Genomic DNA, 13728 nt, shown 5'->3' on the forward strand with positions numbered 1-13728 from the left:
AAGAAAAAGGATGAAACAGATCATGAGATTCGACTGTTCTGCTGAGCAGCCTCCGCAGGGCACTTTGTATGTCCCTGTTTCTCAGGCTGTAGATGAAAAGGTTCAGCATGGGGGTGACCACAGCCTACATCACTGATGCCACCACACCATTCCTGGGGGGTGGTGCCACAGTTGAAGTCAGGTACATGCCAATGCCTGTTCCATCAAATCAGCAAACAACTGCTAGGTAAGAGCCACAGGTGGCGAAGGCTTTATACTTCCCAACTGATGATGAAATCCTTAGAATGGAGGGGACAATTTTATAGTAAGACCAAAGGATCCCTGAAATGGGAAGAAAACCAAACATAGTACTATCGAAATATATGAATATGCTATTGATGACGCTGTCAGAACAGGCAAGTTTGAGAAGTTGAGAGGGGTCACAGACAAAATGAGAGATTTCCACATTCTTGATGATGGTGAATTGTAACACAATCCAACTGTGCAGCTGGGAATCCAACAGGCTAAGGAAAAAGGACACCAAAACGAAGAAGACACAGAGGTGAGGATTCACGATGACTGGGTAGTGCAGAGGGCGACAGATGGCTACAAAGCAGTCATAGGCCATCACAGTCAGGAGCACGCCTTCTATACATGCAAAAAGGACCAAGAAAGACATCTGCGTCAGGCAGCCCGCATGAGAGATGACGCTGCTATGCGACTGAATGTCCACCATCATCTTGGGAACCGTGGCCGAGGTGAAACCGATGTCAGCCCAGCACAGGTTGGAGAGGAAGAAGTACATGGGGTTGTGGAGGGGGGAGTCAGAGCGGACAGCCAGGATGCTGAGCAGGTTCCTCAGCACCGTGACCAGATACATGGACAGGGACAGGGACAGCAATGCGAGGACCGGCTGCAGTTCTGGATCCTCTGAGAGTCCCAGGAGGAGGAATTCTCAGACACCTGTGAGATTCCGTGGCTCTGTGTGTCTTGGACACCTTGAGAAGGAAAGAGGATTGGAAAAATAAAAGATAAAAACCAGCCCTTAATGCTGGATGCAAGCAATTCACAAGGAACATCTTCACACTTGCGGACCATACACCGCCAGCAATGTTTCTCAGTTGTGACAATTCCAAAAATCTCAGAATTATTACGTGATTTCCTTTTTGGCTATACAAGGCTTTCTGTACATACTACTTTAGAGAAAATCCACTGAAGAATATTAGAAAACCAAAACGTCATATAAAACAAATCCGTGATCTCAGTAAAATACAGCCTACTCTTTTCTGAAAAAATACAATGCAATGACAATGTCCTTCTCTCTTTAAGAAAAAGATCTCAGTCTAATTGAAAGGAATTAAGAAGCCATGAAATACACTCTACTTTATTCTGACACCGTGCTACAACTTCCACTGATGTAGAATATGTAAAAGGACGACACAAGATCTATGACCCCATTATCTGAAAACGACATCGAACCTTATAGTTCTCAATCGGAAGACCTTTTCACATGCCTGTTGCTTTTCATATTTATTATCATTTGGGTGGCCGAGGCTGATGGATCACCTAAGGTCAGGAGTTCCAGACCAGCCTAGCCAATGTGGTGAAACCCCGCCTCCAGTGAAAATTAAAAAAAAATTAGCCGGGCGTGGTGGGTGTAACCCTAGCTACTCGGGAGGCTGAAGCAAGAGAATCCCTGAGAACCTGGAAGGAAGAGATTGGACACCCTGTGATAGGATTTTTGATATCCTGGAGAGATATTGCTCCTGACAGCAGAGTGGGCGTACACCCTGTGACATTATTTGTAATATCCTAGAAAGATATTGCTCCTAATATCACGGTGGCTCTACACCCTGTGATCTTAATTGTAATATCCTACAGAGATATTACTCCTAATAATACAGTGGGTGTACACCCTGTGATATTATTCATAATATATTACAGAGATACGACTCCTGATATCACAGTGAGTGTACACCATGTTTGTACACTCTGTGATCTTATTTGTAACAACTTAGAAAAATATTACAGCTAATATCAAAGTGGGTGTACACCCTGCGATGTTATTTGTCATCCACTAGGTAGATGTTACTCCTAATATCACAGTGAGTGTACACCATGTGCGTACAGACTGTGAAATTATTCGTAATACCCTAGGAAGATATTACTCCTCATATCACAGTGGGTGTACACCGTGAGTGATATTTTTTTCTAATATCCAGCGGGGGAGAGGATGATATTGCTTCCAATATCACAGAAGGCGTACACCTCCCTGTGATATTGTTCCTAATATCCAGGGAAGGAGAGGATGACATTATTCGCAATATCACTGGGGGTGTACCACCTCCCGCCGGGATATTGTTCTTAATATCCGGAGGTGGAGAGAATGATGTTACTCCCAATATCATAGGGGGTGTACACCACCCCTGTTTGTAAACATCCCCTGTGATATTGTTCCAAATGGCCTGTGAAAGAGTAAACATGACTCCCATTATTGCGGGGGGTGTTCAGCCCTGATGATATTGTTTTCTAACATCCAGGGAAGGAGAGTATGCTATTACTCCCAATATCGCAGGGGTTGTACACCCTTTTGTGTTTTTGTGCCCAATATCCAGGAAAATAGAGGATGATATTACTCCCAATGTCGAAGTAATTGTACAGCACCCCTGTGATATTCTTCCTAATATCCCGAAAGGAAAAGAATGATATTACTCCCAACAGCGTAGCAAACGTATACCCGCGCTGTGGTATCTTTCCCAGTATCCAGGTGGGGAGAGGATCATATTACTTCCAATGTCGCAGGGTGTGTACACCCCCTCTGTGATCTCGTTGCTAACATCCAGGTTTGGGGAGGACGACATTACTCCCAATATCGCAGGGGGAGTACACACCCCTGTGAAAATCTTCCTATTTTCAGAGGGAGAGAGGATAGTATTACTCCCAGTACCGCAGGGGGTATCCACAGCCCTGTGATACTCTTCCTAATATCCACAGGGAGAGAGGATGATATGACTCCCAATATCGCAGGGGGTGTACACAACCCTGTGATATTGTTCCTAATATCCAGAGTGAAAGAGGATGATATGACTCTCAATATCGCAGAGGGTGTACACCCCTCCTGTAATATTGTTCTGAATACCCTGGGAGGGAGAGAATAAGGTTACATTAAATATCACAGGGAATGTACACCATCCGCCTCTGATACCCTTCCTAATGTCCAGGGGAAGAGAGGAAAGTTTCACTCCCAATATGACAGAAGCAGTACACCCCACCTGTGATGTTGTTCCCAATATCCAAGTGGGGAGATGATGATACTACTCTCAATATCACAGGGCTGTTCACATCCCCAGTGACATTTTTTCCTAATATCTAGGGGAGAGACAATTATATGACAGCAAAGGTCGCAGGGTCCGTTCATCCCTTCCTGATATTGCTCCTAATATCCAGGGGGGAAGAGGATGATATCAAATATGAAAGCGGGTGTACATCCCCCACCCCTACGATATTGTTCTTAACAATTGTGAGGGGAGACGATGATATTTTCTGTCTTTTCCCCCAGAGTTCAGTAGGCCCTTTTCTTTCTATCATGCTCCATGCACTTTAATGGTTCAAAAAACATACCGAGAATCAGTGTAAATGTTGACAGTCTCACCCTCACTGAGTTCTAAGGCCCGAATGAAAGCAATGAGTTCAGCTTTCTGGGCTGACGTGGCCTGGGGCAATGATCTGGCTTCAACAACAGTGTCCAGGGTTATCACTGCATACCCTGCACCTCTCTCTCCTTGGGGGTTGAAGAAGCTGCTCCCATCCAAGTATGGTTCCCAGTCTACTGATGCCCAAGGCTGGTCCCGGAGGTCAGGTCTGCTAGAATCAATTGAGTCCAACACTTCTACACAACCAGGCTCGACAGGGCTCTCTGATACCAGGAGCAAGGTGGCGGGGTATAGGCTGTTACAAACTTCAATGGTTATACGGGGATTTTCACAGAGTAAAGTCTGGTATTTGGTGAGTCTGGCATTCGTTAGCCAATGATGTCCTTTAGTATTCATTAAAGACACCACAGCACGGGAGGCCTTTATGTTCAGGTTTTGCCCAAGAGTCAGCTTATTTGCTTCTTTTACTCGCAGGGCGGTTGCTGCCAAGGACCTCCAACAGGGGGGCCATCCTTTAGAAACCCCGTCTAGTTGTTGAGAGAGGTAGGCCACCGGCCTCGGCCTGGGCCCCACAGTTTGGGTTCAAAGTCCAGCTGCCATCTTTTCTCTCTCTGATGCATACAATGGAAAAGGCCTTGTCAGATCGGGTAGCCCCAGGGCTGGGGCTGCCAGAAGTTTTTCCTTTAACTCATGAAAGCCTTGCTGTTGTTGGGATCTGCATCCAAAAGTTCCCGGTCCCCACCCCCTTGGTGACCTCATACAAAGTCTTGGCTAATACTGCAAAGTTTGGGATCCACAGTCTACAAAACCCCACAGCTCCCAAGAATTCTCTCACCTGCCTTCTGCTCTTAGGCTCCGCTAGCTTGCAAATGACCTGCTTTCTTTCTGATCCCGGGCTGCGTTCTGACCCCTGTCAGATAGTCAATCCCAAGGAACGTACCTGCTGTCGGCAGATCTGAGCTTTCTTCTTGGACACCTGATACCCACAGTCCTCCAGGTGCCGGTGTAGGGCATCTGTTCCCTTGGCACACCCGACTGCTGTGGGGTGTCCCAGCAGAAGGTCATCAACCTACTCGAGCAACACGCAGCCTAGGTCTCTGGTGGGAAACTTCGGAAGGTCTCGAGCCCACGCCTCCCCGAAGATGGTGGGGGAGTTCTTGAACCCTTGGGGAAGCCCGGTCCAAGTGTACTGAGTAGTGACACCTGACTCCGGTTCTTCCCACTGAAAGGCAAACAGCTTCTTCCTCTCAGGGGCTAATCTCATAGGAAAGAAAGCGTCTTTCAGGTCCAAGCAGGTGAACCAGCTCTCCTCAGCTGGCAGCAACCCAAACAATGTGGACGGGTTAGGTAGTGTTGGATGTAAAGTCAGCGTAGCTTGATGAAGCAAGTGCGAATCCTGTACCGGCCGGTAGTCCTTGGTCCGCGGCTTGGGAACAGGCAGGAGGGGTGTTCCATGGAGACTGACAAGGAACAATAATTCCAAAAGTTCTTAGGTGCTTGAGACGGACCTCGATATCTTGAAGAGCTCCTCTGGGGACCGGGTCCTGTTTTTGCCTAAGCGGCTGGGCCCCAGTATTAACTGGCCAATCCTGGAGGGTTGTCTTCTGCCCGTACTCTTGGCCACCGCTCAGTCAGAGCTGATCTTCTCTCTTGGCCCGGCTCAGTTAAGAAAAGTCTCCATTCCTCCTCTCGGGGGACCATAAGGGTCATAATGACTCCCGTTCTGGGTAACTTGAGCAGCAAAGAGCCATGCTCTGTCAAAGAGATAGTGGCTCTCAGCTTGCTGAGCAGGTCCCTTCCCAAAAAGTTCAAGGGACCGTCAGGCATGTACCAAAACTGATGAATGACTTTATGTCCTCCTACAGTAGAAGTCCGAGGCAAGCAGAAAGCTTGCTTTGCTGAAACCCCCGTGGCTCCAATGACGTCAATAGTCTTTTTGGATAAGGGGGCGACCAGGGCGGTTACTAGCGAATGTTCAGCACCGCTATCTACAAGAAAGTCAATGTCTGTATTCCCGACTGTCGTTCTGACTAGAGGCTCTTTGGGAGGCTTGAGCCCGGTCTCCCTCAGTCCAAGAACCCTTCTGCCAGGTTGAGCAGGGCCCCTTCCTCCTCCTCCAGGGCCTCCTGCTCTGAGTCACCTTGTTTTCTTTTGAGCTGAGGGCATTTGTTCTTCCACTGTCCTATTTCTTTACAGTGAGCACACTCGTTACGCTGCAAACTCTGACAGCCAAGCTGAGTTTCTTTCCCAGGGCCCCCCTTCCCTTGCCTCTTTGGGGGGGCCCCTCTGATTGCTGCAGCTGACAAACAGGTCGACGTGTCGCCGGGCCTGACCTCCTTTCTCTTTGCCGTTTTCCTTACGGCTTACTGCATCTCTGTTTACAAACACCTGGCTAGCTCTTTCTAGTAATTGTGGTGGATTCATCCCTGCAAGCCCAGCCTGTTTCTGCAGTTTTCTTCTCGTATCTTCTGCGCTTTGATGGACTAAAGCCATGTGAATCATGAGCTGATTTTCAGGGCTATCGGGATCAAAGGGAGTATACATACGATAGGCCTCACACAGTCTCTTGTAGGATTGTGCTGGACTTTCCTCTTTTCCCTGAATGACCTCAGAGACCTTGTTAACGTTTGTGGCCTTCTGAGCTCCCCTCATGAATCCTTCCAAGAGAGCTTCCCTATCTCGGTTTAGCCTTTGCATATGCTCTCTTTCATGTGGGTCCAACTGGGGGTCTGTTCCTGGTGACTGGGTCCTTCCATACTCTTGGGGGTTTTGATAATCAGCTGGCGCATGCTCCTCTAGCCACTCAGTTGCTGCTTGGAGGACTCTCCGCCTTTCTTCGCTGTTAAAGAGGAACATGAGCAACTGGTGCCAATCAGCCCAGGTGGGGTTGTGGGTCTGGATAACAGCTTGGAGCAAATCAATTAGGGCTTGTGGCTTTTCGCTATAGGGCGGTGTATTGTTTTTCCAGTTGAGAAGGTCGACGCAGGTGAAGGGATGGTACCCAAAAACACGCCTCTCCGCCACGTGACCATCCTCATCTATCCCAGTCTACCGCTGCTCTCTTAGGGGCATTTGTGTCCCCGTTTTTGGTCGTAAACGAGCTGCCGAGGGAGGGGTGGAATGGCGCAATGCGACTTAACACAATTAATAATCTCAATTATTAATTGATACTAATTATCAATATTAATAACTGGTAATATAATTTTTAAAATCAATACCGATAATAAGGATAATTAATATTAGTTATACTAACGATAACAGTAAATGACTAATAGTAATGATTAATGATGCCTGATATTAATAACTGATATTGATCTTATTCATTAGAAAACAGTCATATTAGCGCCATATAATTAATATTAATATTAATAATCTGAAAACATTTTATTAGCAATTATTTCTTAATATTAATATTAATACCGGTCATTCATATTCATGATAATAATAAATGAGGAATAATTCATACTAATATTATGCCTAATACCTCAGTGGGTGTACACCCACCTGTGCTATTGCTCCTAATGTCCAGGGAGGGAGAGAGCATGATATTACGTTCAATATCGCAGTAGGTGTACACCCAGCTGGTGATATTGATCCGAATATAATCTCCAGGGGGTGGAGTAAGATGTTACTCCCAATATAGCACTGGGTGTGCATCTACCTGGTGATATTGCTCCTAATATTCACGGAAGAAGCGTCTGATATTACTCCCAATATCGCAGGAAGTGTACATCCCCGTGTGAGATGGTCCTTCATAATATTCCAAGGCGGAGGGGGTCATATGACTACATATGTGGCAGAAAGCAGACACCCCCCAGGGATATTGTTCCCATGATCCTGGAGGGAAGAGGATAATATTACTTTCAGTATCACAGAAGGTGGACACGCCCCGACTGATATTGTTCCTAATTGCAACGTGGGAGAGGAAGATATGACACGCGATATCCCAGGGAGTAGAAACACCCCTGTGATACAGTTCTTAATATTCAGGGAGGAAGAGGATGATACTACATCCAATACAGACGGCTGTACACCCTCTGTACACCGAGGGTGTACACCCATCTGTGAAACAGTTCATAATCTCCAGAGGGGGAGATGATATTACTCACAATACTGTAAACAGGCTGTGAGTCCATCGCGGATCCTAAAAACCAGGGGGGCAAGAGGGGCTGGCTCTTACTCCCCGCATCGCGGGGGGTGCCTCACCCCCCTGCGATTTGCATCGTCATATCCAGGGGGCGAGGTGGGGGTGATATTACTAACCGAGTTTTCCTAGGATCCTTTCTATACTGCCACCCTCGGTTGACACCCTGGGACACTATCTTCCATATTCTAGCAAGATGCAGCTGCTAAAGTCGCAGAGGGTATACACCCTTCAATATTATTCGTAATTTTGTAGGGGATTGTTCAACCTGATGTCACAGGACTCTGTACACTGTGATGTTATTCCCAATATCCTAGCTTTAGCTTAATAATAATGTCATTTTGTGTGTCCACCTGGTGGTGTTATTCTCCTAAGTGGAGGTTGCTTTTATTGTCACACGGGGTATGTTCCTTTTGATATTAGTCATAATGTCCTAGAAGGATTTCACCCCTTATGTCACAGGGTTTGTGCACCTTGTCAAATTACTCATATTATCCTCATAAGATGTCACTCCTCATATCACAGAGGGTGTACACTCTGTGATATTGTCGTCATATTCTAGGGAAATGTTACTTTTAATGTCACAGAGGGTGCACACCTTGTGAAATTATTCGTTATAATTTTGTGGGGTGTTACCCCGAATGTCACACGGCGTGTATACACACTGATGTTACGTGCAATATACTATGGAAATGTTGCTCGTAATTCACAGGTCCTGTACACCCTTTAATATTCTTCTTATTCTTCTAGGAAAACTTTTCTGCTAATGTCACAGGGCTTGTAGACCTTGTCCTAAAATTCCTAATATCCTAGCGGGAGTTCACTGCTAATTTCACAATGCGTGTACACCCTTTGATATTATTCGTATTGTTCTGCATTGATGTCCCAATGCAGGTACATTCTCTGATCTTATTCGTTATATCCTCGGGGGATGTTACTTCCAATGTCACATGAGGTGTACTCCCTGTGTTCTATTTGGTAATATCCTAGGGCAATTTTACTTTTAATGACACAGGGGGTGTACACATTGTGATGTTATTTGTGATATTCTAGAAAGATGTTACTCCTAATGTTACAGGGCTGTACACCCTGTGATAGTATTCATAATTTCCCAGGGGTCTATTCTCCTAATGGAACAGACGATAACAGCCTGTGACATTATTCGTAATATTCTAGCGAGATGATGCTCCTCATGTCATAGGGGGTGTACACTCCATGTTATTATTCTTACCATTCTAGGGGGATGTTACTCCTAATGTCACAGGGATGTACACCCTGTGATATTATTCATAGTGTACCAGAGGGATATTAGCGCTAATGTCACGATGCGTGTACACCTTGTGATATTATCTGTCATATCCTAATGTCACAGGGGGTGTGTTCCATGTGATATTCTTCCTAACATCCTAGACGGATATTGCTCCTAACGTCACAGGGTGTGTACATCTTGTCATATCATTCACAATATCCTAAAACTACGCTATTCCTCAGGTCCCAGGGGGTGCTCACCCTGTGATATTTTTCACCATAGTTTTGTGGGATGTTACTCCTAAAGTCACACAGGGTGTACACAGAGTCACACAGTGATATGAGTTGTAATATTCTATAGACATGTTACTCGTAAATCACAGGGGCTGTACCTCCTGTGATATTATTTATAATATTCTAGGGGAATGTTGCTACTATTGTCACGGGGGTGTACACCCTGTGATATGACTCGTCATATCCCAGCGGGATGTTACTACTGATGCCCCAATGCCTGTACAGCCTGTGATATTATTTGTAATATCCTAAAGAGATGTTACTACTAAGGTCACAATGCATGTGCACCCTCTGATATGATTCGTTCTATCCTCGGGGGATGTTACTCCTAATGTCACACGGGGTGTACTCCCTGTCATATTATTCATAATATCCAAGGGGGATGTTATTTTTAATGTCAGCGGGGGTGACATTATGCGTTAAGAATGCGTATTCAACCCCTGTGATACTATTCCCAATATTCTAGGGGCATGCTCTTCCGAATGTCACATGGGGTGTACACCATGTGTGTACACCTGCTGTGATATTATTCATAATATCCTAGGGGAATGTTACTCCTGATGACGCAGGTGGTGTACACCATGTGTGTACCCCTTCTGTGTTATTATTCATAATATCCTGGGGGATGTTTCTTTTAATGTCACAAAGAGAGTATAAAATGTCACAGGAGGTGTACACGTTGTGATGTTATCTGTAATACCCTAGAAGGATGTTACTCGTAATATGTCACAGGGGTGTACATGCTTTGATGTTATTTATAATCTCATAGAGCGATATGACTTCAAATATCACAGTGGATGTTCACACATAGTGTATACCCTGTGATAGTATTCATAATATACTAGGGAGACACAACTCCTGATATCACAGTGCATGTACCCCGTGTGTGTACACCCTTGATATGAGTCGTAATATCCAGGGTAAATATTACTCCTCATATCACACAGTGTGCACAGCCTGTGATATTTTTCATCCTACTTTAGGGAGATATTGCTTCTAATATCACAGTGGGTGTACCCCACGTGTGTATACTCTGTGACAGTTTATTCTATATCCTAGGGAGGTATTACTCGTAATGTCACAGTGGGTGTTCACGCTGTGATATCATTCTTATTTGACCTTGCTGCCTTTTTTAACCCACCCTACGAAAGGAATAGAACAGATAAGAAGGTCTTGAGATTAGACCGTGCTGCCGTGCGGCTGCCGCAGGACACTTTTAATATCCCTGTTTCTCAGGCTGTAGATGAAGGGGTTCAGCATGGGAGTGACCATCTTGTACATCACTGAGGCCACTGCAGCCTTTCTCAGGGAAGATGACACATCTGAACTGAGGTACCCTCCAACGCCTTTTCCATAAAATCAGCAAAAAACTGACAGGTGAGACCCACAGGTGGAGAAGGTTTATACTTCCCACCTGATGATGAAACCCTCAGAATGGAGGAAACAATTTTACAGTAAGAGAAAAGGGTCCCCGAGATGGGAAGGAAACCAAATAGGGCAGCAGGGAAATACATGATGATGTTATTGGTGAAGGTGTCACAACATGCAAGATGGGGTAGTTGAGAAGGATCACAGAAGAAATTAGGAATTTCCACATCCTTGAAGCAGGTCGTTTGTAAGGCAATCATGTTGTGCAGCTGGGCATCTAAAAGACCGTGAAAAAAAAAAAAAGACAACAAAAGTAGGAAGCCACAGAAACACGGGTTCATGATGGCTGAACGATATAGAGGGTGACAGATGGCTACAAACCGGACATAGGCCATCACATTCAGGAGCATGTGTCTCTTCCATGCCTCCAAAAATGGCAAAGAGAGACATCTGAGTCAGGCAGCCTGCATAGGAGATGACTCTGCTGTGAGATTGGATGTCCACAATCATCTTGGGGACCGTGGTGGAGGTGAAACCGATGTGAGGCAAGGACAGGTTGGAGAGGAAGAAGTACATGGGGGTGTGGAGGTGGGAGTCAGGGCTGACGGCCATGATGATGAGCAGGTTCCCCAGCACCGTGACCAGGCACATGGACAGGAACAGCCCAGCAAGGACTGGCTGCAGTTCTGGATCCTCTGAGAGTTCGAGGAGGAGGAGTCGAGAGACATCCGTTACATTCTGTGGGTCTGTAGAGTTTGGACACCTTTTGCCTAGAAAAGACGGTTGAAAAATCGGAAACAAGTAAACCAACACCCAGCATTGTGTCTGCATTTTGTATAGAAGCAATTCACAAGTCATGTTTTCAGATTTCAGAGCAATCCACTCAGCAATATTTTGCAGTTCTGACAAACTCAATTGTCTTCTCATGCTTTCTTCATTGATTTCTGTGTTATTCACTTGCTGTACACACCTGCCTTAGAGACACTAGATTCAAGAATGTTCCAAGAACCAGATCATCATATCTAACAAATTCGTAATTGCTAGAAAATACAGCCTATCTTTTCCGAAGAAAAATATGTAATGAAACCATTCTCTTCACTTTAAGAAAATGGTTATCCTAATTAAAGGAAATTAAGAACTCAAATATTTTATTTGATTCAAAAAGATTGATACAAATTCCCTTGATGTAGAACATTTGTAAACACTGTATAACAGCTGAGACCATGCCATCTGGAAATGAAATGAAAGTTGATAGTTCCTAAGCAGAAAATAGTTCCACATGCCAGTTAGGTCCTAGTGATTTCGTCATTACGTTTTCTGACTTTTCTCTTTCAAGAGAGTAATTGCTTCCTCCAATCTGTGGGTCTTGTTTTAAAATTCATGGAAGCTCTAACTCCTGTCCTTAGCTTAGGTGGACTTGGAGTTCTCATCAGAAAGTTTGGCCGGACGCCGTGGCTCACGCCTGTGATCCCAGCACTTTGGGAGGCGGAAGAGGGCAGATCACGTGGTCAGGAGATCAAGACCATCCTGGCCAACATGGTGAAACCCTGCCTCTATTAAAAATACCAAAACGTCACCCGGTATGGTGGCGTGCGCCTGTAGTCCCAGCTACTCAGGAGGCTGAGGCAAGAGAATGGCTTGAACCTGGGAGGCAGAGGCTACAGTGAGCCGACATCATACCACTGCACTCCAGCCTGGGCAACAAGAGCAAAACTCCGTCTCAAAAAACAAACAACAAAAAGAATCAAGTAAGTCGAAGTCACACGGATGACAGCCAATTTTTGTGAACCAAGAAAGCGTCAATTCAATAATTCACATCGATTGTTACTTTTGCTATCTCCTATGTGCCAAGCAAGATATCGGCTCTGGGGAATCAGAAACAAAAGAGACTCACTTGTTCCTCACAATACTCAGTACTTACTGAGATAAGGACAAAATAAAATGTCCTGTCTGGAATGCAGGGATACCAGAACTTTGGCTTAGGGGATATTTCTGTTGAATTGTGTGGAGTTGAAGCTTAAAATATTAACTAATGTATCTAAAATTCACTTTGCCTTGACTTTATGCATCCATCACATAGAGATCACGCAGCGGGCACCCACGATCTGTTTAATCATCTCTCGCTTCCATTGGATCAACTAGAAATCAACTCAGATGAGAGTGCTGAGTCCAGGCTGGAGTGCAGTGCAGTGATCTCGGCTCACTGCAACCTCCGCATCCCAGGTTCAAGCTATTCTCTTGCCTCAGCCTGCCCAGTAGCTGAGATTACAGGCGCTCCCCACTACACCCAGCTCATTTTTTTCTGTTTTTAGTAGAGACGGGGTTTCATCATGTTGGCCAGGCTTGTCTTGAACACCTGACCTTGTGATTCGCCTGCCTCAGCCTCCCAAAGTGCTGGGATTACAGGCGTGAGCCACCGCGCCCAGCTTCAAAATGTTTTAAGCAGAGCTCAGAGGTCTTAACCACAGGCACATCGGAGGAGCATTTTTGAACTGGTTTCCAGCTTCCTCAATAGGAATGGAAGCCAAACTCCGAATTGATGACTCCTTTGAGGAAGTCGAGAGCTGTAAGGAAAGCCAGGAACAGGGGCAAGGGAGAGATGCGTCCCGAATGATCCTGTGCCAATTCTTTCTGGAATCTTTGACACAGTGATTGTGGCACCCACTGGTCTAGCTGTGGTCTCCAAGGAACCCCCAAAGGGAAGGGCACAGTGAGCAGGGGCATCGTCCTGAGTGACAAGGATTTGAGAGGGCAGGTTGGATGCAGGGAGAGGACTGGCCAAATGCCATGTGTCTGGCCTTAGACTGCCTGTTTCAAGTTGGATTTCACCCTTTTTGACTTCATGATCTGGTGCAAGTTCTATGAAAATGCGTTGCTCCTTTTCTTGTCTGTAAAATCATCATGAAATGTGCACTCATAACTGGGAGACTATGCAGATGAAATGAAACAAGCTGCATAGAGCACAGAGCTCAGAGCCTGTCCTTTAGGAAGCCCTCAGTTAAGGGTTCATGATGCCATGGTGTCTGTCATGATCCTCTATCC

The 13728-nt window shown here is 45.6% G+C and overlaps 1 protein-coding gene and 1 pseudogene across 1 annotated transcript; both read right to left on the minus strand.

The window, feature by feature from the left end:
• Positions 1-208: 208 nt before the first annotated feature.
• LOC100993814 (putative gustatory receptor clone PTE01) lies at positions 209-2840 on the minus strand. The gene is made up of 2 exons (XM_024928649.3): positions 2717-2840; positions 209-909 (listed from the first exon to the last, which is right to left on the minus strand). The coding sequence occupies exons 1-2, from the start codon at positions 2838-2840 to the stop codon at positions 209-211; spliced, it is 825 nt and encodes a 274-aa protein (XP_024784417.3).
• Positions 2841-10497: 7657 nt separating this feature from the next.
• Positions 10498-11421, minus strand: LOC100968597 (olfactory receptor 7E24-like; annotated as a pseudogene).
• Positions 11422-13728: the final 2307 nt, after the last annotated feature.

Source organism: Pan paniscus, chromosome 3, assembly GCF_029289425.2.
Source record: "Pan paniscus chromosome 3, NHGRI_mPanPan1-v2.0_pri, whole genome shotgun sequence".
In the NCBI taxonomy this organism is placed as follows: domain Eukaryota; kingdom Metazoa; phylum Chordata; class Mammalia; order Primates; family Hominidae; genus Pan; species Pan paniscus.